This window comes from Eptesicus fuscus, chromosome 11, assembly GCF_027574615.1.
Source record: "Eptesicus fuscus isolate TK198812 chromosome 11, DD_ASM_mEF_20220401, whole genome shotgun sequence".
In the NCBI taxonomy this organism is placed as follows: Eukaryota; Metazoa; Chordata; class Mammalia; order Chiroptera; family Vespertilionidae; genus Eptesicus; species Eptesicus fuscus.
In genome coordinates this window covers 43,967,502-43,995,202 of record NC_072483.1, presented here as the reverse complement: position 1 = coordinate 43,995,202, position 27,701 = coordinate 43,967,502, and the positions used below count along the sequence as shown (strand labels likewise).

At 38.4% G+C, this 27,701-nt stretch overlaps 1 protein-coding gene across 1 annotated transcript in view; it reads left to right on the top strand.

Moving 5' to 3' along the window:
- The window catches only part of TTC21B (tetratricopeptide repeat domain 21B), a 70,775-nt gene that overhangs the window by 25,890 nt on the left and 17,184 nt on the right, over nt 1–27,701 (top strand). The window contains exons 13-24 of the mRNA XM_008138614.3: nt 3,062–3,219; nt 4,861–5,085; nt 7,896–8,134; nt 10,213–10,285; nt 10,898–11,008; nt 11,760–11,895; nt 13,051–13,157; nt 19,315–19,503; nt 21,286–21,396; nt 22,346–22,427; nt 26,114–26,264; nt 26,458–26,619. Coding sequence (XP_008136836.2) covers nt 3,062–3,219; nt 4,861–5,085; nt 7,896–8,134; nt 10,213–10,285; nt 10,898–11,008; nt 11,760–11,895; nt 13,051–13,157; nt 19,315–19,503; nt 21,286–21,396; nt 22,346–22,427; nt 26,114–26,264; nt 26,458–26,619 — 1,744 coding nt within the window. The remainder of the gene's footprint in view (nt 1–3,061; nt 3,220–4,860; nt 5,086–7,895; nt 8,135–10,212; nt 10,286–10,897; nt 11,009–11,759; nt 11,896–13,050; nt 13,158–19,314; nt 19,504–21,285; nt 21,397–22,345; nt 22,428–26,113; nt 26,265–26,457; nt 26,620–27,701) is intronic.

The window sequence follows — 27,701 nt, the reverse complement described above, 5'->3', positions numbered from 1 at the left end:
ATAAATAAGTCTCATCATTGTAATACTTAATTGTCAAAGTCTCTAGGAATAAAAGTCTCAGATATTAACCCATTTTAAAAAGGAGCAGCCTGAAATCATTTGAAATGGTGCTGATGTTGCTAAAATTATCTAAATTCAGATTTGTGTGTCTGATGCACAGATAAGCCAAACACTGAGACACTGGTGCTCAGAGATAGAGAAAGGTTCATTGATTTGGCCAGAGTGAGAGGACAGGAGGGTAAGACCTCTCAAATATGTCTTTCCCAAAAAGCAAAACTGGGGACTTTTTTTGCAGCGAGGAAGTTAGAGAGAGGGGGTGTTTCAGGGAACCGAGGGAGACGTCTGTGTTTCTTCAGTCTCCCTCTCCTGTGACACCTTGTGTAACCAGACTTTTGGGCAGCAGCAGGTGGTCACAACTTTCTTAGAGGCATTCATTCCTTCTGCAGAACAGACTCATAAATTCTCCTTGTGGCCCTGGATTTATCTCCTGCTTGACAAAGAAACAGTACATCAGCAACTTACAATTATATTGTGAGAACAAGGGGTGCTGGGCAGGCAGAGCAGTTGGGGTCTGACTATACTGGCATGTGTCTAAATAGCAGTATTCTTGCTAATTTGCCAGCTGCACCAACTACCTGGATCTGGACCAAACTTGACAAGTGAAGGCCATACCCTCCATCAGAATGCCCTCACTCTAGACCAGAGGAGCCCTCTGCAGCTCAGGGCCCTCTGCACTCTGACCAGCTGGTCCACATTTCAGACTCCCTAGTGCCCCTTCAGGTTGGAGAATTTACCAGAATGACTCCTAGAACTCAGGGAAGCACTATACTTTGAATTACAGTGTTATTATAACAAAGGCCATTAATTTGAACCAGCAAAAAGAAGAGATGCACAGAGTGAGGTCTGGGTGGGTCCCAAATGTGATGCTGCCATTGTCCTCTTCCTGTGGAGTTGGGACACATCAACCTTCTGCCACAGTGATGTGTGACAGTACCTGCGGTACATTAGCAGCCATAGAAGCTCACTAAAGGTCTAATCTTCATAGGGTTTCATTACTTAGGGATGGATCAAATCATTGGCTGGCCTCGTGATTGAATTCAATCTCAGTTCCCCTTCTGCCAGTCAGGTTGATATCACAAGGTTCAAAGCCCCAACCCTCTAATCATGTGGTGGATCTTCATGAGGTGGGCAGCCCCCATCCTGAGTCATACTGTTATCATAAACTCTCAGAACCCACCACAGATAACAAAGACATTCCATGGAATTTGTGAAATTCCAAGATTTAAAGTCTCCCTCTCAGGAACCTTGGAAAAAGGCCAACTACTAGTATATTCTTTATTGTGCAGGACCCTGACAAAAACAGATCAGACAGCAAAGGCTTTCATTGTTCCTTCAAAAGAAATTGGACTGCTCTTACATAAGAATGTGATGTTGTTGTGATCTTTGTTTATATGGTCTTGTGTTTTTTTCCCAACAGTGATGACCAATTTCTCTATTTTTAAATACTTCTGAAATAAGTGGCACATTCTTCCCCTTGCTTTCAAAGAAACAAGATTCTTATCTCAGTTATTCATGCATTCCTCATTTTCTTCAGTCACTTTTTTGCAAATCCTGATTCTTTTCCATATAGTACTTTCTTCCCTTGGTAATAACCTCTTATTTCAAGTTACTTCCTTAATCCTCCTCCTTCCTAAAAGAACAGAGGAATGGTAATTCCCATGAAAATTCATTTGCTTAACCTTCACATTTCCTTTTTTATCTGTTCTGAGTGTCGGATTGCATCACAATTATGCTTGATGGTTAATGGACAAATTTTGACACTATATTTAATAAGTTTTGTGCTGCCTCGGCCAGATTTTTGTTCATTAATTCTCTGTCTCTAAAAAAAATGTTTTCTGTTTAAATGGATTTGTATTATAAGTAGGAATACTGGAGCCCTGGCTATAGCCTTGTCTGTTGAGGTATCAGGTAATGTTAAGGAGAGTAATTGAACCAAAAACAGTTGAGGATCTTTTCTTCTTTCCCCATTCTCCTAGCAAAGCTGAATGGGGAGTTGGCCTAGCTATACTTACCTAAGGCCAATTTATGAGATGGCTAATGCAGATGAGCACATGTTATCTCACATCAGACCACTAGCACCCAGAGACTACTGTTTAGAGGAAGAGCCTCTTTGTACCACCAACCCAGACTAGGCTCCACTCTTCCCGTCACTTTAATCTTGATCATTTGCTTTTTTTAAGACTCCCAGATGTATAGTAGATGTGTTTCCAATACCTTTAATATTTCAGTTGGTATTTAAAGGCATTTTAAATCTAAAACTCATGTTTCTAAATCTCTAGGGTATATCATTATGTCTTTTTGTAATTTTATGGATGGTATTAAAATTTCTAGATTTTTAAAACTTTTAGTCTAGCCGAAACCGGTTTGGCTCAGTGGATAGAGCGTCAGCCTGCGGACTGAAAGGTCCCAGGTTCGATTCCGGTCAAGGGCATGTACCTTGGTTGCGGGCACATCCCCAGTAGGGGGTGTGCAAGAGGCAGCTGATCGATGTTTCTCTATCATCGATGTTTCTAACTCTCTATCCCTCTCTCTTCCTCTCTGTAATAAAATCAATAAAATATATTTAAAAAAAAAACAAAAAACTTTTAGTCTAGAATGATAACTAGACTAAATCCTCTTTGTTACTATAGCATTCTACCTATTTAAATTTCTATGTTTTACATAACTTATTTAAATGAAATTGTAAATAAAATAAATTGACAAGGAAAATGAATAAAGATACATGCATAGGTCTCTCAGTAACAGTGGTGATTGATTCTGATTTTTTCACACTTTCTCTGGTTTGCTTCTTATGACCAAGGTGTGGTCTTACAGGTGTAGAGTACTCTGATTTACATGTAAATTCTTTCATGTGGACTACAAAGAAGAGATTAAATCATGGCCTTACGAACAGAAGACTTCAAACACTGAAACTATCCATAGACTGACTACTTTTCTCCCTCTTCTAAGATCTCCAGTTCTTAATCATTTGAATAAAATGGTGCTTTGTGTCCCTCATTAGGTGACATTGAAGCAGCTTATAATAACCTGCAGCATTGCCTGGAACACAATTCTTCTTATGCAGATGCTTACCTGCTGATGGCTCAAGTTTATTTGTCTCAGGATAAATTTAAATTATGTTCTCAGTCTCTTGAACTTTGTCTGAGCTATAACTTTAAGGTAAGTATCAACCTCCTGGAATCTTCAGCAAATGTTTATATATCAACTTTTAAAAAAAATTTAGCCTTTAATATTTTGCTAATAAATGCATTTTTTAAATTAAAATGATTTTGGATTCATAAGCAGTAGGGGAAGAAATGGAGCAACTGTGTATAGTTAAAAAATTATAGGGACTGGGCAACAAAGATCTGGGGTTAGTGTCTGGTGTTTCCACTTATCTCTCTGAACCTCAGTTTTCTTTTCTATACATCTCATAATACCCTACAGTTATAGTGAGTATTAAATGCAATAATGAAAGTATCAAAAATAATTGTAAACTATAAATATTTTTATGTATTAGGATTTATTTTATTGCCTGTTTCCTTCTTGGACCTTGTTTTTTTTTGTTTTGTTTTGGTGTGTTTTTTTTAAATCCTCACCTGAGGATATGTTTTTACTGATTTTTAGAGAGTGACAGAGCAACATCTATCGGTTGCCTTCCTTATGCTCATTAACCAGAGGTTGAACTGCAACCTAGGTATGTGCCCTGATGGGGAATCAAACCCACAATCTTTTGGTATACAGGGCCTTGGACATGGATTTTTAATAACTTTTCTCTAGATTTATCATCAAAGATGCTGAGTCATTTTGAAACTTAGTATGTGGTTTGAGGATATAAACACACTAGATTTCTACCCAAGGTATTCTGTGATACATATCATATCCCTCAGCATTAGGGGAAATCCAGGTTCAGGTGCTTCCTGAGCTACCTGGAGTCATGGAGGACCTCCTCAAATTTTCACTTGGTTTCACAGCATCTTAAGCCCTGTTATATGAGAACCCATTGATGGACTGGAGAATTAAAGTCCCAAGCAAGGTTTGCAGACGATAGCACCTGCTTCCTAGGATAGTGGTTCTCAAGTCTGATGGGGCCTTGGAACCCCATGTAGGTACTCTACCCCAGTCATTGAGAATCTCCAAGAGAAGAGATAAGCAGGAGTGTTCACAGAGTTCATAGGTGACTAAGACAGAACCACAGCCTTACAGAGGAGTGTAGCTGTCCCAGACATTAAATGGCTGCTACTTCACCTCATTCTGGATTATCTTCTTTGACTCATTCCTCACTCGTTTTTGTCATTTTGTTTTTCTGTATACACTGTTGCTAGCCACAATAAAGACAGAAGCTTTGTTTCATGTTTCTGGGTAGTACCAAATGGTAAGACCAATGTTTGATTAACGTATCCTAAAATTCTTAACCTTAAAAATAAAGAAAAGGGGGAAAACTTTGTTTCTAGAAATCTAATGACTTTAAATCAGTACCAGCAGTCCCAGATAAAGAAACTCCTTTCCTGAAAACTCAAATTATTTTAGAATATATTTTCTAGCCTTACGTACTTTGTTTGCATTTTCTCCTTTGTCATAGTAGAAGCACTTAATTACCAGTTGTTCATCCAGAGGGATGCTAGGTAGTGGCAGATTTCCTGAATTTGATTTAATACAATATTGGATCAGAAAGTTAATAAAAGGACAGAAATAGACCTTATGTATATAATCACAGGCTGTCCTCAAATATCCTATCATTTTAATGTTTGATGGACTGTAAATTATGTGTTGATGTTGTAAGCACTCCAAGGAAGTATTTCTGAATATTATTTTTTTCAGGTGAGAGAATATCCTTTATATCATTTGATAAAAGCTCAGTCACAAAAGAAAATGGGAGAAATAGGAGAGGCCATTAAAACTCTACATATGGCAATGAGTTTACCAGGAGTGAGGAAAATTGGAGCCTCCTCAAAATCAAAATACAAAAATACTGAAGTTGATGCAAGCCATCGTTTATCAATCTTTCTTGAGTTGGTAGAAGTTTACTGCTTAAATGGAGAACAGGTAGGTCAAATTTTAATTCATTGACTCAGATCTGAACTTTTTATTTAAAAAAAAAATATATATTTTATTTAAAAAAATAAATATATATATATGTGTTAGTAGGAAATGAAAAAGCTACCCTGACCAAGTAGTAAAATTTAGGAAATTTATTTCTCACCACTTTTCACCAAATCGTGTACTTTTTGCAGGTCCCTGAAGTTACACATAGTTTGCATGTGGAAGACATTAAGTATCAGTATACTTAGATTGGCTACCATAAAATGTTATAACATAGCATAACATAATATAGCATAATATAACATAATGTGAATAACAATGCAATGTAATATGACATATTATGAAATGTATTAATAAGTATAATAGCATTATAATGTATGATTACCCCAGCTACCATGAAAAGTAGCAATATGATATAGTTATAATTCTGTGAATTCCTAAAGGCTTCACACACATAAGCATACATGTACACACAAGTACTACTGAAATAAAATGAAAATACCAACCTGAAGTTCTAGTACTTGAGGAAACAAAAGAACCAGTGGATGAATAACAACTTTGATAAATTCATAGGACAGCCATAAAATCAAATGCTTTAAAAAATAATAATACAGATGGATGGATGGATGGATGGATGGATGGAAGGAAGGAAAATAGCAGGTAATTCTGAGAAAATTCAAGAAAATGAAGAACTTAATGTCATCGATACCTGGTTTTTGGATTGCAGCAGTTGCTAATTTATTTTTATATTTCAGTGGAAGTTAAGGCTGTCCTATATAATAAAAGGCTAATATGCAAATTGTCCCCTCAACCGAGAGTTTGACCAGGGGCAGAGCCAGCCAGATGGCCAACCACCTGCAGCCCCTCCTCCCAGCTGGCCCTGCTCCCAGTTGGTACCCCCGACCCGATCTGGGGCAGGGCCGTTCCACCAACTGCCCGCAGCCTCTCCCCCCGGCTAGCCTGGCCCGATCAGCCTCAATTAGGGCAGGCCAGCTGAACCCCACCCGTGCACAAATTTGTGCACTGGGCCTCTAATCTACATATATATAAGTCTAATATGCTAAGTGTCCAACCATTAGACCGGTAGCTATGACACACACTGACCACAAGGAGGCAGACGCTCAGCTCACAGGCATGGAAACGTGGAACAGACTGATGAATCTCAGAGGGGAGGGGAACGGGGGTGGGAAGAGATTAACCAAAGATCTTATATGCATACTAGAGGCCTGGTGCACGGATTCGTGCACCAGTGGGGTCCCTCGGCCTGGTCTGTGGGGATCGGGTCGAATCAATGCACCGGGCCTCTGACATCCCCTGAGGGTTCCTGGATTATGAGAGAGCGCAGGCCAGGCTGAGGGACCCCACAAGTACACGAATCTGTGCACCAGGCCTCTAGTGTCTAGATAATTGCCAAGTCTCAATTTCTGTTTCACTAATAAATGAACATAAAATGCATTTAAATAAGAAGAACCAGCTGCCATGCATAAATAGTTGATTCTAAGATATGCTAGTTTTTTCACTTCTGAAATCTGAATGTTCTATAATATTTAAAATTGAAATGGATCTTAAATGACATTTGAGATGAATCTTAAAATAACATTTTAGATTCATTGAGGTACAAATTTGGAAATGAATTAATATGTTCACGTGAGGTATAAGAAAAATGATGTCCTGACATAGGGAATAAAGTAGTACACAACTTAATGAGGAGCCATTGGGTGCAGTGAGTGACCGGACTAGATCGCATCAACGAGGTAGCGTGGCTAAGAATTTAGGCTTTGGAGTCAGGCTGCCTGAGCTTGAATTCTGGTCTATCATTTGTTAACTTCTTAACTCTCTAAATCTCAATTTCCTTACTGCAGGGTAGGGGTAATAATAGTAATTACCTTACAGGTTGTTTTGTAAGAATTAGGTTAACCCTACCAGACCTGAGGCCCTGAACCTAATTGTCCCCTTAAACCACACAAAGTCAATTCGAACACATGGGGGCAGACATTTGCAATGGCTAACTATGAGGTTTGACCACGATTAGTTGGTTATTTTTAGTTTGTGATGCATTTTTTTCACGTACTAAGCAAAGTACCAAAAACTAGGTACAGAGGTATAGCGGCAGATTCGGAAATTACCGAAAAATCGGTACAGCGGTCTGGTTGGGTTAATACAATGCTGGGTGCAAAGTAAATGCTTATCTATAATAATAAAAGCATAATATGCTATTTAGACTGGACAGCTGAACTACCTTCCAGACATCATTCCTGACATCCTTCTGGATGAAAGCTGCCACGGCGGGGGCCAAGGCAGAGGCGGTTAGGGGCTATCAGGCAGGCAGGCTAGCGGTTAGGGGCGATCAGACAGGCAGGCGAGTGTTTAGGGGAGATCAGGCAGGCAGGCAAGTGGTTAGGAGCCAGTGGCCCCAGATTTCGAGAGGAATGTCCTAAACCAGTAGTCAGACATCCCCCGAGGGGTCCCGGATTGTGAAAGGGTGCAGACCGGGCTGAGGGATCCCCCGCTTCCATGCATAAATTTCGTGCACCGGGCCTCTAGTTAAATTATAGTAGTGGTGTCTCTTGTGTAGCAGCTGCTGTTGTCTCAGTTATTTAAACACTTCTCAGCTAACCAGTGTTTATAATGTTATCTGAATTTGGTTTCTGCGTTTAGTTTTAAATATCTGTGCTTTTTAAAAAATCCATCAGTATTTCATGAATATCCTAATTGTGCTAGCATTTATTGTTCATTCTGTTTTCATAGAAAATCCTCATTTCTAATATAATTAGTTGAATATTTTGAATGTTATTTTTATTTCATCCTTACAGCATGAGGCAGCAAAAGTGTTACAAGATGCTATCCATGAATTTTCTGGGACATATGAAGAATTGCGTGTTACCATTGCTAATGCAGACCTAGCTCTGGCCCAAGGAGATGTTGAGCGGGCTTTAAGCATGCTTCAGAACGTTACATCCGAACAGCCTTATTTCATAGAGGTCAAAGAAAAAATGGCAGATATATACCTGAACCATAGAAAAGAGAAAATGTTGTATATCACTTGCTATAGGTAAATGGTTATTTTAATGCACTTACTTCCTAAAATTAATTCCCAATTTTGTTTTACTTCTCTTTTAAGTGTTTTGTAGATACTGTATATATCCTTGCCTTCATGTTCTCACTTCTCCTACCATCAACCACAGTCACTCTAGCCAAGCTACTCTCTCAAAAACATAAAGCATAATACTTAGGATTACTTCAGTCTGTGGCTCATTCTGGTTTCTCAGTTCTCCTCCCTCATCAGATGTTACTTTTAGACATCTTTCTGTTGGGGAAGGGAAAGAACAGTTATATGTATTAATAATTTAAGTCAATTATGTAATGTAACATCAATTCAGGGGCTAGATGGTCATGTTTAATTCCTAATATAATAGACTAAAGGCCCAATGCACGAAATTCGTGCAAGGGGCTTGGCCCTTGCAGCCGCGGTGGCTTGCCTTGGCCCTCGCAGCCCCGGCTTCATCCAGAAGGTTGTCCAGAGGACATCTGGAGGTCATTTGGCTGTCCGGTCTAATTAGCATATTATGCTTTTATTATTATAGATACAGAAAAAGAATTATGGTTTAGTATGTACTACACTAAGGTATAAATTACTAATGTTCCTTGGTGAAAGGACAGGGACTTTAAAAGTTATATGTGGCCCTGGCCAGTGTAGCTCAGATTTTTGAGCGTCATCCCATACACCAAAAGGTGACAGGTTCAATTACCAGTCAGGGCACATACTCAGGTTTAGGGTTCAATTCCCTAGTCAGGGCATGTGTGGGAGGCAAACAATCAATGTTTCTCTCTCACATTGATGTTTCTCTCTCCCTTCGTCTCTCTCTAAAATCAATAAAGATAAATTAATTAAAAGTTATGTTCTGATGCCCTTAGGAGTTATTGGGATATACAACACATACACATGGACATATACACACATGCACACACAGAGGTTGCTTTGACTCTTCTACCTGAACATGCAGGTAAACATACATGCACACACTCCACGGAAGAGAAAATTAACATTTTTATCTCTTGAAAACAGTAAAATACTGATGAATTAAGTGGTCAAACCAAGTCAAATTGGTTCATCTAATATGTATATATCAAGGCTCAGAAATCTGCTCAGATTCTTTTTTTTTTTTTTTGTCTCTTTAGATCCTTTTATTTTTTAATTAAATATTTATTGTTGAAAGTATTGCACATGTCCCCCATTTTCCCCCATTGATCCCTTCTAGCCTGCCCCCATCCATCGACCCATGCTTAGAATCTTTGTAGGTGCTGTGTGATTCAAAGAAAGGGAGCAGTACCCTAGTATAGATAAATAAACTAAAGTTCTACATCACATTTCTTTAAGATGAGCACTAACTATCATCTCTAATGGTGAAAGTATTTCCAAATAAGGTTGATTTGTTTGAATGCAGTATAATATAGGAGTTAAAAGCATAGGTTTCTGTTTCAAGCAGATCTGACACATTAGCTGTAGACAAACTCAGCGTCATCAGTAAAATCAAAATAATAATTCTCTTATAAGAATTTTTGACCAATTAAATGAGATACTATATGTTAAAGATTTAGTATCATGTTCTTATTTGAGTAACTTTGGTATTTTGACCTTTAGTAGTTAAATTTTGCAGGTAAAAAATAAACAGGAAATATTGAAGTAGAAGACTGGATATTTTTTAAAGTAACTCATTTTAGCACATGGTTAATGCCATGAATACCAGAGCTCAAGATACATAGGAGTGTAAGTGGTATCCCTCCTCCAGCCTCCCCGCCCCCCCCCTCCTCCCCGCCCATCCATTTTGGTACCTTTACTTCCATGTCATTTCAAAATTAAACATAACAGAAAATATATTTCTGGATACAATTTTTCCACCTGTACTGTGTTTCCTGCATTTCAGAAAATGCAAAGACTTAATGAAAAACATAAACAGTCTGGTTATGGGTATGGTGGTTTTGTTTTTTGTTAGTGTTTTTCACAGTGTTACACTGTTGGATATGTAGAAGGTACTCTGAAGGTTATTGGTTAACTGAAATAAATGTGCTTACCTTTTACAAGAAAATATTTGTATTCAATATGCTAAATAGTGTTGGTCTGATTTCCAGAGAAATTGCTGAAATGATGCCCAGCCCTCATTCTTTTCTTCTCCTTGGAGATGCATACATGAATATTCAAGAGGTAAATTTCTGATGCTACTGAACTTAGACTTTTAAAAATCTTTGTGATTAGTATAACATCCCAAATGAAAAGGAATTTGGTTTTCTAAATAATGTTTACTTAATATTCAAGATTCAGTCATCACAGTGAAAGGGGACAACCATTACAATAAAAGAACGCTTTTCTTTTCAAATTGAGATCCGGTAATTCAACACTATCATTATTTAAAACAGAGATGGTGTCAGACTCGAGTGAAGAGGCTCCTTTAAACAGAAGATGAAGAGAACTGTTGGCTGTGTGGTGTTTTCTTCACAGGGAAGCAGTCCTCTGACTCTCTCTGGTTTTCGTGATGACTGCCAGAAATGAAAAGTCAACAACTTTTCTCTTACTGCTCAGATTATTATTTATGAAGGCAAGAGAACAATTAACATGGGTGGGAGTATACTGATAAGTTATACCTATGCTAGTGACTGTCACCTTTCTGAAATTATTAACATTTCTGGACTTAAATACATGCTTTATTAATCTTATTAAATATTCCAAATGAAGCCCATAATTATATAAATGTTGCCATTAGTGGGATCCAGCCAAGCTCTTTATCTATTGCTTATTTTTTGTGTCTGTCAACATTAGCCTGAAGAAGCCATAGTAGCATATGAGCAAGCATTAAATCAAAACCCAAAAGATGGAACACTGGCAAGCAAAGTTGGGAAAGCGCTTGTGAAAACTCATAACTATTCAAAGGCAAGTACTTTATAGTTTAAAATATATCTATTGGGTCAATTTTTTCAAAGTCTGCTCTATGAGAGGCCTTCAGCAAGCACCGTTTGTATCTTGATGGTTGTAAAACTCCAAATTGTGTCCACAAGCTGGAATTTGTGCTAAAGTCTTTCTCTTGTCTCACATTCTTATTCACTGCATTTTGCTAAGACTATTTGGACTAAAGTTTACTTCAGGCCTCATCTTACACCTAAATTCTTATCACTAAACCAGTTGCTATTAACATCTCTGTCATTATAGGACAAAGCATAATAGATGTCCTTTCTCTGGAATGAATTTTGATAAGCTATGTGCTTTGAGGGTTGGGTTTGGGTTTTTGTTTTTTATCTTGTTTTTTTGCCTCTTAGAGTAAATGAGTATTCTTTAGTTGCTATATTTTTGCTCTACTCCTGGTAACTTGAACATTTATACAACAGCTAGCAGAGTATTGCATTTGATAAAGTTCACTGGCTTCTGGAATAAAACCATTAATTTTTTTTTTCACCAAGCACTCACTCTATTAATAAGCTACTTATACAAGAAATGCTAGTTGCCTTGTGTGATTTTTGATTCTCTGAGGAAAATGGCATACTTAACTGGTAGTGCAGATACATGCCTAAGCTTCTCCTTGGTTATTTTCAGTTATGTATATGTTTTAAATCTGTGTGTAAATTACCTGTGCTTGAATGCCATTCTCATCGCCTCTTTCTTCCTAACAAAAATGGATTTTGTTTAGGCAATCACTTACTATGAAGCTGCACTGAAAAATGGACAAAATTATCTTTGCTACGACTTGGCAGAGCTTTTATTAAAATTGAAATGGTATGACAAAGCAGAAAAAGTTCTTCAACACGCTCTAGCTCATGAACTTGGTATGAAAATATTCATGATTTGAAAAAAAGTATACCTGATATACCTTATCTTTTCATTTTTGTATTATATAAATGTGTATTTGTATTCCCAGTATTTTATATGTGAAGTTGCTTATTTCATTGATCAGAATATCACTCTATTAAAATAAGACATTTGAAAAATCTGTAACAGATTTATGAAACAGTTAATTGTGTTATAGAAAGATACTTCCCAAAATGATGTAAAGTTCTTTTAAATTGCAATTATGTCTGATGTTTAAACAAGCAAACATTTTTATTATAAGTTTTTAAAAAATATATTTTTATTGATTTCAGAGAGAAAGACAGAAACATCAATAATGTAAAATTAAAGAAATAATTTAAATAAACCACTTCAAACAGACTGGCACAGACCATGTACTTCTTAAATGGTGGAAGAAACATATTTCTGTTAATTAGTATTTAGGGTTCTTTTACTGCTCTTAGATCACAAAGTAATAATACTAAATATTTAAATCGCTCTCAACCACATGCCACACTTTATTTTAATTGCTTTGCATATGTTAACTTACTTTGTACATATTAACTTTAAATATTTTACAACCCTATGAAATAGGTACTATTATTTCCCCTTTCTTACACATGGAAGGGAGGCACAGAATGGTTAAGTACTTGTTCAAGGTTAAATAGCTAATAACTGATGAAGCCTAAATTTGAAACCAGACTGGTTAGCATCACAAGCGATGTTCTTACTGACTACAATTCATAGCCTATCAAATAAAATAATATGTTATTTTAAAAAACAGCACTTCTTCATTACAGTGCAGCAGATATTCTATCTTATCTTTTAATGACTTCAATAAGCAGAAATTTTATATACTTAAGAATGAAAATTGAAATTATTAACTAAGTTATTACATTGTTATTTCTAAATATATGTCTTAAGAAAAACCTCCAGTTTTTACCCAGTTCTTTATTTTTTCTTCCAACCTGTTTGTATCTTTTTTTAAAAAAACAAACATGGCCATTCCTCAGTTAACTGACTGAAAAATTTTTAACTTTGTTCACTATTTTTCAAAACCATTCTTTCCAAAGACCATTTTTTAAACTGGTTGAAAAATGTAAGCATTTGTTTAAAATTAATATTTTCCCCCAATGTATTCAATTCTTTCTTAGTAAATGAACTGTCAGCTGTCATGGAAGATGGACGTTTGCAAATTCTTCTAGCAAAAGTTTACAGTAAAATGGAAAGACCTGGTGATGCAATAACTTCATTACAACAGGTAAATGCATTTGTTTGTGAGGGTGGTTGTGGGTGGAGGATGGATGCAGAAGGAAATATGCCACATGTAAGAGTAAACCAACCTCATTCACAGAAAATAAGTCAAAATGGAAATGATTGAATGCCTGTGGATTGTACGGCTTAAATATATTATTGCTAATTATTATAACAAATAGGGAAGTTGATTTTTTAATTCTGTCTTACAGCTGATAAAGTTTGGTTTAAAGCTTTTGTACAGTCATATGACTTATTTTATAGGTGGGATTTGACATCAGTTTTTTTTTTTCTTTCTTTATTTATATCTTCTTTAATTTCTTTTAATATTTTGTTGTTTTCACTGTAGGGGTTTTGCACACTTTTCCTTTGAACTATTCCCTAAGTAGCTAATATTTTTAATGATTTTTAAATTTCTAGTGTGCTAACAATTTTTTTAAATTAAATTTTATCATAATTCACTTTCTGCATCTATCAGATTACTCATGTGATTTTTCTCTTATTTTTTTCTGTAAATTGATTTGCAGATGTTAAATCCCCGTGATAGCCCTGAAATATGTCATTTTTTTTTATAATTTTTTAAAACAATAACTGGAATTTAAAGATATTAGCTAGTATTTTGTTCAAGATCTGTACATCCATGTTCATGAGAGAGATTGATCTATAGACTGATGCTATTTTTTTAGCATTTGGAACAATTTGATATTAAAACCATTGGGACTTCAAAGCTTCTTGATGGAAGATTTTTATTAATGGATTCAACATCTATAATGGATCTTGGAGTGATCATTTTAAAATTTCGCCTTATGTTAGTTTGGATGGATATATTTTTAAGCAGTTTTTTATTGCATTAAATCGTCAAATTAATTGACATATTTTTTCATTATATCTTACCCGTTGAAAGTCTGGAAATGCTGTAGACATATCTTCTTTTATAGTCCTGATATTGGTCATTTTCCTTCTGTTATTAATGATCAGTTATGCCAGGGGTTTATTATAATAATATTTTCAGAGAACCAACTTTTTCCTTTTCTGGCTTCATTAAATGTTTGCTTTTTTACCTCACTAATTAGTTTTCTCTACTTTCTTTGGATTTGGTTTACTAATCTTTTTCTAGACTATTGAAATAGTCCATTAGGTAGTAACATAGGCTGGGTTAGCCTTTGTTCTTTTCTTATTCATTTAAGGTAATAAATTTATCTCTAAGCATTGCTTTAGATACACCCTACAAGTTTATTATTGTTCAGTTTATAATATTTCCTCACTTCTACTTTGACCACTTTGGGTTATTTATAAGTATAGTGTTTATCCAGGGATCTCACTTCTAGGAACATATCCTAAGAAGACTGAAACACCAATCAGAAAGAATATGTGCACCACTGTGCTCATAGCAGCATTATTTACAATAACTAAGATGTGGGAACAGCCCAAGTGCCCATCAGTAAATGCGTGGATAAAAAAAGCTGTGATACATTTACACAATGGAATAGTATGCAGTAGTAAAAAAGCAGAATCTCTTACTCTTTGAGACAACATGGAAGGACCTGGAGAATATTATGCTAAGCAAAACAAGCCAGTCAGAGAAAGACAAGTCTCACATGATCTCACTTATATGTGGAATCCAATGAACAAAATAAACTGATGAATAAAATAGATCCAGAGACATGGAAGCATACAACAGACTGAAGATTCTAAGAGGGAAGGGGGGTAGGGTGGGTGGAAAGAGATTAACCAAGGATCTTATATGCATACTAGAGGCCCGGTGCACAACATTCGTGCACTCGGCGGGGGGTTGAGAGTAGGCGGGGTGTGCGGGTACCTCAGCCTGGCCTGTGCCCTTTCACAGTCCAGGAGCCCTCGGGGGATGTCCAACTGATGGCCTAAGTCTCAGTCAGACAACCATAGCACTGCCTCAGAGGCAGGCCATTGCGCTCGCCAGCCATTAGCCCAGCTTGTGGCTGAGCGGCGCTCCCCCTGTAGGAGCGCACTGACCACCAGGGGGCAGCTCCTGCGGTGAGCATCTGCCCCCTGGTGGTCAGTGTGCATCATAGTGACGAGTTGTTCCACCATTCAATTGATTTGCATATTACCCTTTTATTATATAGGATATGTGTAATCCATGGACACAGACAAAAGTGGGGTGGAGGTCTGAGGAGGGGATAGGAATGAGAAGGAGGGGATCAATGGGGGAGAGATGAAGGGAACATCTGTAATACTTCCAACCATAAAGATAAATTTTAAATAATTTAAAGTGGCAATTATTGCATATGGAAATAACATAGCAAGCACTTAATATATGGCAGTTATTTTTCACAACCTATAGTTATAAATATAGTTTGAAGTAAAATCTGTTTATGTATCCTATCTAATAAAAGAGTAATATGCAAATTGACCATACCTCTGCTACACCACAAGCCACGCCCACCAGCCAATCAGGAGCGAGTATGCAAATTAACCCAACCAAGATGGCTGTGGCCATGGAGCGAACAGGAGGCTTGGGTTTCCCTGGCAATGGAGGAAGCCAAGATTCCTGCACACCCTGGCCAGCCCAGGCCTCCGCTCAAGGCTACAAAGTTTCAATTATAGAAGATAAATAAATCCCAGATACCAGGGCCTCTGCTTGGGTCGCCAGGGGGCGTGGCTGGCCTGCAAACCACCACAGGCCCCTCACCCAGGCCACCCCACGCCCCAAGGAAGCCACCACCCTGATCCAGGACATCCTTCAGGGCAAACTAGCTGGCCCCCACCTGTGCACCAGGCCTCTATCCTATCTAATAAAAGAGTAAAGTGCAAATTGACTGTCACTCCAACACACAAGATGGCTGCCCCCATGTGAACACAAGATGGCCGCCACAAGATGGCCAGCAGTGGAGGGCAGTTGGGAGGGACCAGGCCTACAAGGGAGGGCAGTTGGGGGTGATCAAGCCTGCAGGGGAGGGTGTTAGGGGTGACCAGGCAGGCAGAGGAGGGAAGTTGGGGGCGACTGGGCCTGCAGGGAAGGGCAGTTGGGGGGGACCCAGGCCTGCAGGGGAGAGCAGTTGGGGGGGACCAGGCCTGCAGGGGAGGCAGTTAGGGGGGACCAGGCCTGCAGGGGAGGGCAGTTAGGGGGGACCAGACCTGCAGGGAAGGGCAGTTAGGGGCAATCAGGCTGGCAAGGGAGTGGTTAGGGCGTGATCAGGCTGGCAGGCAGAAGCGGTTAGGGGCAATCAGGAAGGCAGGCACGCAAGCAGTTGGGAGCCAGCAGTCCTGGATTGTGAGAGGGATATCCGACTGCCCTACCAGGATCGGGCCTAAACAGACATTCGGACATCCCTCGAGGGGTCCCAGATTGGAGAGGGTGCAGGCTGGGCTGAGGGACACCCCCTACCCCCATGCACGAATTTCGTGCACTGGGCCTCTAATAAAAAATAAAAATAATAGTGTTCAATTTCCGGGCAGTTCCATTTATTGTTATCTTTTTTCATAATTATTTACTAGAGGCCCGGTGCACAAAATTCGTGCACAGAGTGGGGTTGTCCCTCAGCCCAGCCTGTACCCTCTCCAATATGGGACCCCTCAAGGGATCGGGCAGTCGGACATCCTCTCACAATCCAGGACTGCTGACTCCCAACTGCTTGCCTGCCTGCCTTCCTGATTGCCCCTAACCGCTTCTGCCTGCCAGCCTGATCACCCACTAACCACTCTGCTGCCAGCCTGTTTGCCCCCAACTTCCCTCCTCTGCTGGCCTGGTCACCCCTAACTGCCCTCTCCTGCAGGGTTGATCACCTCCAACTGCCCTCCCTTGCAGGCCTGGTGCTTCTCAACTGCCCTCCCTTGCAGGCTGGGTGCCTCCCAACTGCCCTCTCCTACTGGCCATCTTGTGGTGGCCATCTTGTGACCACATGGGGGCAGGATCTTTGACCACATGGGGGCAGCTATATTGTGTGTTCAGTGATGATCTATCTGCATATTACTCTTTTATTAGATAGGATAGAGGCCTGGTACAGGGGTGGGGGCCAGCTGGTTTGCACTGAAGGGTGTCCCGGATCAGGTGGGGGTTCCCTTGGGGCGTGGGGTGGCCTGAGCGAGGGGCCTGTGGTGGTTTGCAGGCCGGCCATGCCCCCTGGCAACCCAAGCGGAGGCCCTGGTATCTGGAATTTATTTTCCTTCTACAATTGAAACTTTGTAGCTTGGAGCGGAGCCAAGCCTGGGGCTCCCTCTGAGGCCGGCAGCCATTTCTGTTGGGGTTATAATTGAAACTTTGTTGCCTTAAGCAGGTGGGCCCCGCCAGGGTGTGCGGAAAGCTTTGCTTCCCCTGTTGCCGGCAGCAACCCTGGCCTGCTCTCTCAAGCTCCATTCTGCCGCCATTTGTTTGAATTTGTTTACCTTCTATAATTGAAACTTTGTAGCTTGAGTGGAGGCTTAGGCCTGGCAAGGGCAGGCAGAAAGCTTGGCTTCCTCTGTTACCTAGGAAACCTTGCTCTCAGTGGCTGTAGCCATCTTGGTTTGGGTTAATTTGCATGCTCGCTCTGATTGGGTGGTGGGCGTAGCTTGTGGGCATGGCTTGTGGGCGTGTCAGAGGTATGGTCAATTTGCATATTTGTCTATTATTAGGTAGGATAGTTTAATTTCACTGTGGTCAGACATGGTTTGAATGATTCAGCCCTTTGAAATTTGTTAAAACTTGCTTTATGCCCTACATTGTAATCAGTTTTGGTAAAGTTTCCATGTGGATTTAAATGATGTTGTTGACTGGGTCATTTGTTAATTGATTTGCCCCACTTCTTTGCTGAGCTTGAAGTAGAGCATCTCACTATTTTTGCTTTCTAGAATACCACTCTTTTGACCTCATTTTCATGTACCCAGAAGAGTTCTGCATTCTGTGCAACTCATTTATCAAATGTTTTGGTTTTGAGCTTTAGCTAACAGAAGTTCTAATTCTTTAATTGCAAGAAAATTCTAGGGGAAATCACTTTTTAGCAAATTATCTTTTCTGTGAAAAAATATCTAAATAAATCAGAAATAAAGAATCTATATGCCATAAAGCACTTAACAATTTTATAATTCTATAAAATTATAATTGATAAGTACAGACTTATATTTGGTTATGCTCTTTTCACTTAATATTCATTTCTGTGGATTTTACTAGCATGTCTATATAGCTACATCTTAATCATATAAAAGTAAAATTTCATGGAACAGTCTTAACCTTCACCATATGCTGCATCTAATAATATTCTCTAATCCATTCTCTTCCATTTCCAGAAGAATGCTTATTATAATGTCCTAAATTAATGTTAGGACTTGTGATTCCCAAACACACTCAGCTTTAGACCATCTTCATTAAACACCAGTTGTCAACCAACATTTTGACAGGGGTCTCCAAAAGGGCTCCCTGTGTGTAGCATAATGTGTGGCAGATGGTGAATATTCACTGTTTGTTACATGAACGCATGAATGCATTAGTGAATGATTAGCTCAAAGTTAAATTTTATTGTGCAGGCTGAAAGCACAGGAGTTCTCTGTCACTTATTAAAGGAAGGTCTCAATGTGTCAGAAAACATATCTGTGGGTGGAAAGGCTAATGTTCTTCTAATTTAGCCACCTGCTCTACATTCTTACCCTGAGGAAGACCCCTGCCTTCCTCCCGGTTGTCTGTGCACAATGTAGGACCATATGTATGTATACACCAAAAATTGATTAGCCATTTTCCATTCTTAGACATGGGGCTATTTCAGATATTTTTTCGTTTGTTTTTGTTTTGCTTTTGCGGTTTCTTCGTTTTTACAACAAATAACAAAATGTGTTTTTTTCTTTATAACAAATAACATGCTTTAAGTCATTTCTTCAATACCTTTCGACAAGTGGAAGATTTTTTCAAAATATTGGTTTTATGGTTGCATTGTTCCCTAGTGAGCTTCCTGTACATATCCTTATAACAGTGGGAAAGACTCAGTAATTTTTAGTACTTCAGTTGGAAAGTATAGGCATGCTGGCTCATTTGCAAACAAGTGCATGTTTAAGACCTCAACTGAGATATTTTCTTTGGGTCAGGCTTTGTTAGCTCGGGGGCCAAAAATGCTTTAATAAATCTTCTGTAAAGTTTATGCTATGTGTTCACTATTGAGAATTGTTAGTTTCTACTTATTTTTTTTTAAATCTTTTTTATCCTTATTTTTTCCTAGGCTCGAGAATTACAAGCTCGGGTACTAAAACGTGTTCAGATGGAACAACCAGATGCAGTTCCTGCACAGAAACATTTAGCAGCTGAAATTTGTGCAGAGATTGCAAAACATTCTGTTGCTCAGCGAGACTATGAAAAAGCAATTAAGTTTTATAGAGAAGCGCTTGTTCATTGTGAAACAGATAATAAGGTCAGAACCTTCATAAAAGTTTAAGCACCTTTTATTCCAGATGTCATCTAATTTCTCCAAATGTAAAATTCTTATCAGCTTATTAAAGATTTGAAAAGAAATATAACAAAAATACAAGTTAAAAATTAATACTGTGTCTAGAAATCCTTCAAAATACTTATGCCTTTAATAATACTAGAATCTAAAAATCATGATGGAATAAGTGATTTAAAGTAAATCTGTAAGCTCTTTGATGTTCAATATTCATTTGTGTTTTAATAATTACTTTAAAACAATTTCTCAGTCTCAATTATCTGGCTCTAGATGACTCAATTCATCTTACTAAACAGCCCTTGTACACCTCTTTTTCAATTACTGGATATGCAGAAATGACTAGATTGAATCTCTTACCTCAAATGGCACAGTTTGGGAGTAAATGTAAAGATAATATTGATGTAGAAAACATATATAAACTAAAAGTGTAATTTTTCAGATGTTGATAGGTGATTAGATATTTTTCTTAGAAATCTCTAAAAATAGCTAAAACTTAAATAAGTGATATAGAACAAAAGGCAATTTTATTCTAGAATTTAAAGTTTAGGGTTGAGCATTTTGAAGTTAATACAGTTCTTTCAGATGTAAGGCAAAAATAACCTTTATTAAGGCATTACCAAGTAGGCACTTGGCTTTGTGATGGCTGAAGGAGCTATAATTCCAGTTTCAGTGTAAAGCATATCTTGGGAATTGTCTGCTTCAAGCTTTTTATTTTACAGCACTGAACCAGAGGCCAGTGCACGAAATTCGTGTATGGGGCTGGGCGGTCCCCTCAGCCCAGCCTGCACCCTCTCCAATCCGGGACCCCTTGGGGGATGATCCCTGGGATCAGGCCTAAACCAGCAGTCGGACATCCCTCTCACAATCCTGGGCTGCTGGCTCCTAATAGCTCACCTGCCTGCCTGCCTGGTTGCCCCTAACTGCCCCACCTGTCTGCCTGATCACCCCTAACTGTCCCCCCACCGGCCTGATCGCCCTAATTGCCCCCCCCCCCCCCGCTACCGGCCAGATCACCCCTAACTGCCCCCCCTGCTGGCCTGGTCACCCTTACTGTCCCCCCTCCTGGCCTGGTCGCCCCAACTGCCCCCCACCCTGCTGGCCTAGTCGCCCCTCACTGCCCCCCCTGCCAGCCTAATTGCCCCCAACTGCACCCCCCGCCGGCCTGGTCTCCCCTAACTGCCCCCCCCCCCCCCGCCAGCCTGGTCATCCCTCACTAACCCCCCTGCCGGCCTGGTCGCCCCACGCAGCCTGCTTGTTCAGTTGTTTGGTCGACCCTCACTAACCCCCCTGACAGCCTGGTCACCCCACACAGCCTGCTTGTTCAATCGTTTGGTTGTCCCTCACTCACCCCCCTGCCAGCCTGGTCGCAGGCAGCCATCTTATGAGGGCATGATGGTCAATTCTCATATTACCTCTTTATTATATAGGATGAGAAAACAGGTTCCGAGAGGTAAGAGAGACTTGGCCCCATCATGGAAAAGCTTGGACCAGAATCTAATTTCCTGATTTAAGCAAGTGTTCTTTACACATTTTGTGACTCTCTTCAAGTGGGTTACCACCGTTTTTCCTTTTTTTTTCCTCAGGTATAAGAGAAAAGAAAGATGAGTGTGCCTATAGTTTTCCTATCTATCATGCTTGGCATTTTTATTCCCATAACTTTGATCAACTTAAGTTTAATGTGTATTCAGACAATTTCCTCAGTCACTGTTTATTCTAGTCTCTCACTAATCTTGCCCTGTTTGTCCATAGATAATGTTGGAGCTGGCACGATTATACCTGGCACACGATGACCCTGAGGCCTGCCTGCGGCATTGTGCTCTACTTCTCCAGAGTGACCAGGACAATGAGGCTGCCACCATGGTTAGTCCTAGAGACTTCAGTGCTGTAAAGGCGGCTGTGTTTTAGGTTCCACACAAAACCAATGCTAGATGAGAGGCCTGTCTCGTGTTGGCTTTTGGAAAAAGTAACATTTTTAACATTATTGGTACATTTTACCAAAGAAGACTAAGATTCTTTTTTTATTTTATAAAAACGGTAAACCTGTTTTTCTAAATAAGGCCTGATTTGCTGTCTTGGGCCTAGTTAAATTTTCTTTATGCGTAAGAGGATGCATGGTCAGTCATGTGGTAAGTCATAATTTGCTAAAGACTGACTTTTAAGTACTTACTCAGACATGCTGGACTAATTTATAAGTTGCAGTGGGACTTTTGGAGTTACATAAAAAACTTCCTTTATTGTTTTAAGATGGTGAGTTTTAAACAGAAAATTTTTTTTCTTTTTCATTTTTACTGGGACTGAGGTATTTGTTAGCTTTTCAAACAGCTATATAGATGACAGTTTGTGAGGTTTATTCAAAGTTACTACAAATGTAACTAGAAATGTAAGAACTCTCCCTTTAAAACATATGATAAGAAAACCTCAGTAGGTCTTGCTTATTTGAAATTCCTTTGAAATATTAAGAATTTAAAGAGTGTTGTTATTTTTTTAATCTTGTCATTTTAGCAAGCCCAATGAGGCATCTTTCTATAATGGCACACATAGAGTGTGCAGTTTCCTAAAATCTCTGCTTTTAAAATAACCTCTTGAAACATATTTTCTGCTAAAATACAGTTTGGGAACAGAGCATTCTGTTCACGTCCCGATAACCTTCTGATACACTGATCTCAGGGCTAATATGTGTAAGGGGCTCCTTTCTGTAAAACTTCCCTCCTGTTCTTCAAATGTGTCTTCCTATGCTAAATCTTGATAGGAGGAATATGCTTTGTCAAATATATGGCCATATTTTTAGAACCAACTTTTATTTTTATAGATGATGGCAGATCTCATGTTCAGGAAGCAGGACTATGAACAAGCAGTGTTTCATTTACAACAGCTTTTAGAACGCAAGCCAGGTAAATATTCATTGATTGTATTGGCTAATGCACTCAACTCCTTTTCTCCTCTTGGCTGTTATGCCATTTCTGCCTTGGTTCTAGATTCTGTTTTGTCTCTTTCTTCTTTTCTGAAAGACCGTTTAAGGTAATGTACATAATATTTTCATTTTATCTTAAGCTGTTCCCATATTGCAATATTTCTCTTCAAGCCAATAATCCAACCTGATGTCTTTAAAAAACAGACCTGTCCCCTTGTGAGTACATGTGTGTGTAAAAAGCAGACCTCTCCCCTCATGTGTGTATGTGTGTAATATGTTTTTATTGATTTTAAAGAGAGAGAGAAACATCAACGTGAAAAACATCAATCGGTTGCCTCCTGTACGCACTAACTAGGGATTGAACCCACAACAATTTCAGTGTATGGGATAATGCTCCAACCAACTGATCCACCTGGCTTGGGCCCCTTGTTAATATTTTTAAGCCATTGATGACAATTTTGCCCTCACGTGAAAGATTTGAAGAAATGCTCATCTAGAAGATGAATTTTGTCTCACCCAGCATCTCTCCAAAATGGCAATAACATAATTGGCTTAGTAGACTGGCTACTTTGGACTGTTCATAAGCACATATAAAATGAATTATTTGTAAGTTCAGTATAACAACCTTGTACTGTAGAAGTACCAAGTGACACACAACCACACCTCCAAGCCTATACACGGTTTTTTCCTTTTGCCCATAATGAATTTTGCCTTCCTCATTCTTCTGCTATGTCTTTCCCCACACGTAATCCAAAATATACACCCTTCACTAAATAAAAATCCCAACCCACTGCCACCACCTACATTATAAAATATCTCATGTGAAGCTGAGTAGGGTGACCACCTACCTTGATTTGCCTAAGACTGAAGGGTCTCCGCGAAGACAGGGCTTTCAATGCTAAAACTAAAAAAGTCTCAGCAAATCGGGATGAGTTGGTCACACTAATAATGAATCACTTCACTCAGGCCTCTTTATCACAGAATTCTATTATTTTGCTAAAAGTATTTGTGCATATATTTGTCATCTCCATTAAACTGCAAACTCCAAGTTTGCAGGGATCATCTCACATCCATCTGATATCCCCACCATCCAACACGTTGTGGTGTAAGGCACACAGATGGTACGAAGTAAACGTTTATTGGTTGAATGGATTGGTGAATGGCTGTGCAGTACTAAGTCATTTAAAAATGCAAAATAAGTAAGTTTTTACTGCCTATCTGATATTTTATGTTTTGAATCTTGTGTTCTATTTGATTTCTAATAGGACTTTACAAACTCATCCACTGATCTGCTTTGTAAGAATTATTCTAAAACCTATGATCTACTTATTTTATGTGTGCATTATTGCTCACCCTCAGTAGCACATTTAATACTTTAAAGTAAGGCTGCGTTTTAGCTTACTTGAGAAATGTACTGTCCAATTTGATAACCTAGCTGGTTAAAAATTCTCCTTATAGATCTAATTATTGCTCTCTTGACAGATTACACCTTTTCACTCATAAAATCTCCGAATCTTCCCAATTTCTCCCCTGTCCTCACAGCAATTGATTAAAAAGTCCCATCAGTTGAGTCTGTTTAATAGCTAAGTGTCACATCCAGTCTATCTTCTCCTAGCCCACGGCTCTAATTAAGGCCTGTGTCACTTCTCACCCACGTTAGTGCAATTTCCCTACTGATCTTCCAGCCTCTAGGTTCTTGTAGCTCTGTGTTATGGTAGGACTGCTGTTAATTCTAAAAATCAAAAACCATCCCTCTGCTTAAAATTAAGGATGGCTGTCTAGGGTAAAGTCTAATATAGCATTATTTTGATAATGTGGCCCAGATGATCCTTCCATTCATATTTCTTATCCTTCCTCCAATGTATGGCTAGTAACATCAAACTTAGCAGCAATCATGTTCTCTGCTCTGTCTTTGCACATGCTGTCTACCTCTCGGAATGCCTTTGTCTAGCAAAATCCTCCTCTCCTTCAGGTTGCTCAAAGGTCCAGTCCTAGATGAAATGTCTCCAGCTTCCCCAAAGCAAAGTTAGGAATTCTGTACATTGTAATTCCATAACACTTCATTCATGCCTTGTCACATCACAGATATCGCCTCACTATCCATCAATAAATATGGACTATGTTTTTTCAGAGTGCCACATATTTCAGTTTTCAGTAGATTCCTTAAAGTGCAGAAATTTGCCTTCTGTCAAATTTCATGTTTAACTAAAAAAAACAAGTTAATGCAATTTAATCTATCACTGGTAATTATAATTTGAACTAATAATGAATACCTTTCAGTAGTATTGTCTGCAGGCTGACTCTCTATCCACTGAGTCAAACCAGCCAGTGCAAGGAATTTTTACAAATCCCCTACTATGAGTCCTGTGCTAACTGAAACTTGAGAGTCCAAACACCTAAAAACACAACTACAGAGAAATAAAATGTGAGCCATCAATAATTATGCATCCATATTAAAATTATGTTTTGGAAGAACATTTAATGACAATTGAGAAATGTTCACTGTGTAATGTTGAATCAAAACCCCAAGTGTGGCCCGGCTGGGGTGGCTCAGTGGTTGAGTGTTGACATATAAACCAGAAGATCATGGTTCAATTTCTGGTCAGGGCATATGCTCAGTTGCAGGTTTGATCCCTAGTAGGAGGTGTGCAGGAGACAGCAATCAATGATTCTCTCATCATTGATGTTTCTATCTCTCCCTCTTCCTTCCTCTCTGAAATCAATAAAAATACATATATTTTTTAAAAACCCAAGTGTGACTTCAATTTTGTATATATGTAAGCAAAAAAAATATTCATTTGCTTATGTTTAAGTATTTATAGATTGTTTTTCACTCATAAATATATAAAAGGAAACCAAAATGTGGTCATCTCTAGCTTGTGGGAATATGAATGTGTTTTTTCTTCTTTATATTTTTTGTATTTTTCCAAATTTTCTAAAGTTTCCATACATTATTTTTAAAATCTTATAAAATATTTATTAAATTAGTCTCAAAACTGGATAGAATTGAGAGAAGAAGGCTTTCTAGGAGTGTGCCAGAAAATTATACCTGAGACCAAATAACTAAATTAATTATTTTTCCTTAGAAGAAGGTAAAATAGGATTAAAACACTGGGACTGATATCCTAAAGTTATAGTATGGTGAGCTAGTGTCTAATATGCATGGACATACACATATGAAGGAAAGGCTGGAGTAAATTTCTAATTGCCTGCCCCAAACTATTGTCATCAGAATGTACTGTTCTTACTCCCTTGCGTGCTGCAGTAAGTGGAAAAGGTTGTCTCATAGACAGACTTGCCCTGCGCAATCACATCAATCCTTCTAAATTTTACAGTGGGAGTTTAGGTTATCTGCACAGAGACTGTTTCTAGAATATTTTGGTCCTAGGAATGATTGAAAAGTTAAGTTACAGCAAATGTGCATTTTTGTCTATTTGCCTATGTATTTAGAACCTCTCTCACTGTGATCAGACCAACCCACCCTTTATCGTTTGATTGATCATCAAGTTATTCACACAGTCTCTTTAGGGATTATAACCCCAAAGGCATTCCTTTGTTTAAATTGTATTTCATTTAAAGTAAATTATACTTTAATAAAGTAGGATTATAACTATTAAAACAAAAGATATAAAATGTGTATATATCTGAAATATTCTTTGTTTGTAGATAATTACATGACATTATCTCGTTTAATTGATTTCCTAAGAAGATGTGGAAAACTTGAGGATGTTCCAAGATTTTTCTTAATGGCTGAGAAACGTAACTCCAGAGCAAAATTGGAGCCAGGATATCAGTACTGTAAAGGACTGTATCTTTGGTAAATCTATTGGCAAATAAATCCAACATAATAATTTTTTCCCTCATTGTGAATAAAGTAGAATATGCATTTCTTTGTTTTGAAAAATATCTACATTTTAGAATATGTTTATTTAACAAACAAACTATAAATGACTTAAAGTTTGTAGTCAGTGATTGAAATAAGTTTTTGCTTTTTTTTAATATTTAACCAGGTATACTGGAGAACCAAACGATGCCCTTCGACATTTTAATAAAGCTCGGAAAGATAGTGAATGGGGCCAAAATGCCCTTTATAATATGATAGAGATCTGTTTGAATCCAGATAATGAAACTGTTGGAGGTGAAGTGTTTGAAAATCTAGATAGAGACCTGGGGTGAGTAGTGTTTGACAAATTACTCTTTTTTAAGAAACACATTGAGGATAATAAACAAGGATACCTTACAAAAGAGAACTAAATTCTAGGATAGCACTAATGAAGGGTTAGATTAAAAACAATCATAGCTAGAATAACTGTTCTCTGTAGTAAGCATGTATTACTTTTAGTAGGTTTCCTAAATCAGAAGGAACTTACAAAGACACTCCCCTACTCTATGAAAAACAGGTACATTATAGAATTTGATTACTTTCACAAAATTTATCACCCAATAATAGTAACTCTTTAAGAGATGGTGGTTATATGCCATACCCTTGTTGCTGTATACTGCCTTGTCTTATTTATTCCCTACAGCAGTATTGTGAAATTAGCTCAGAGTTAACTTGTCTAATGTGATAGATTAGTAAGTGGTGGGGGCAAGATTTGGGCTGAGTTCTACCTGACTTCAAAGCCACTGTGTGCACTGCTGGTAAGTGGTTATATTTCTCTGAACCTGTATTTATTGCTTGTCCTCTCCTCAAATTGAGCAAGTTATGGTGGGGGATGCATAAGTATGTAAATATATACTAAGGTATAGGGGTAGTTTCTGCCTTCAGAAACATGTAATTTACCTAGGAGACAGGACAGTATCTGAAAGCATTCAATCTCCGACGAAACAGATCTGAAGTGTTGCAGGAATTCATAGAACTCATAGCAGTGCAAAGCAATCAAGGGGAGATGCATAAGGGAACGGGAGTAAATTAGAACCAGACTGCTGAGACATTTCAATGACGGATTTGAAGGCTTGGATTCTAGAGACCATGGCAAGTTTTAGAGTAGGGAGAGACACGTTTGTCTTATGTTTGTTTTGAAAAGGCTAAGGTAAACTACTGTTAGGTGTCTGTAGGCTATTCTTCAGCAAGTAGTTGAAAATATAAAACTAGAACTCAGAAAGGAGGCCATAGCTAGAGATACAGATTTGGAGGACATGTGTACAGAGTGGATGGTTGGAACCCCATGAATGGCCTCTTTGCAAGTAGAATGTAGTAAGAGAAATATGAGAACTAAATTTGGGGCATGCTAACATTTAAGGGGACTGGATG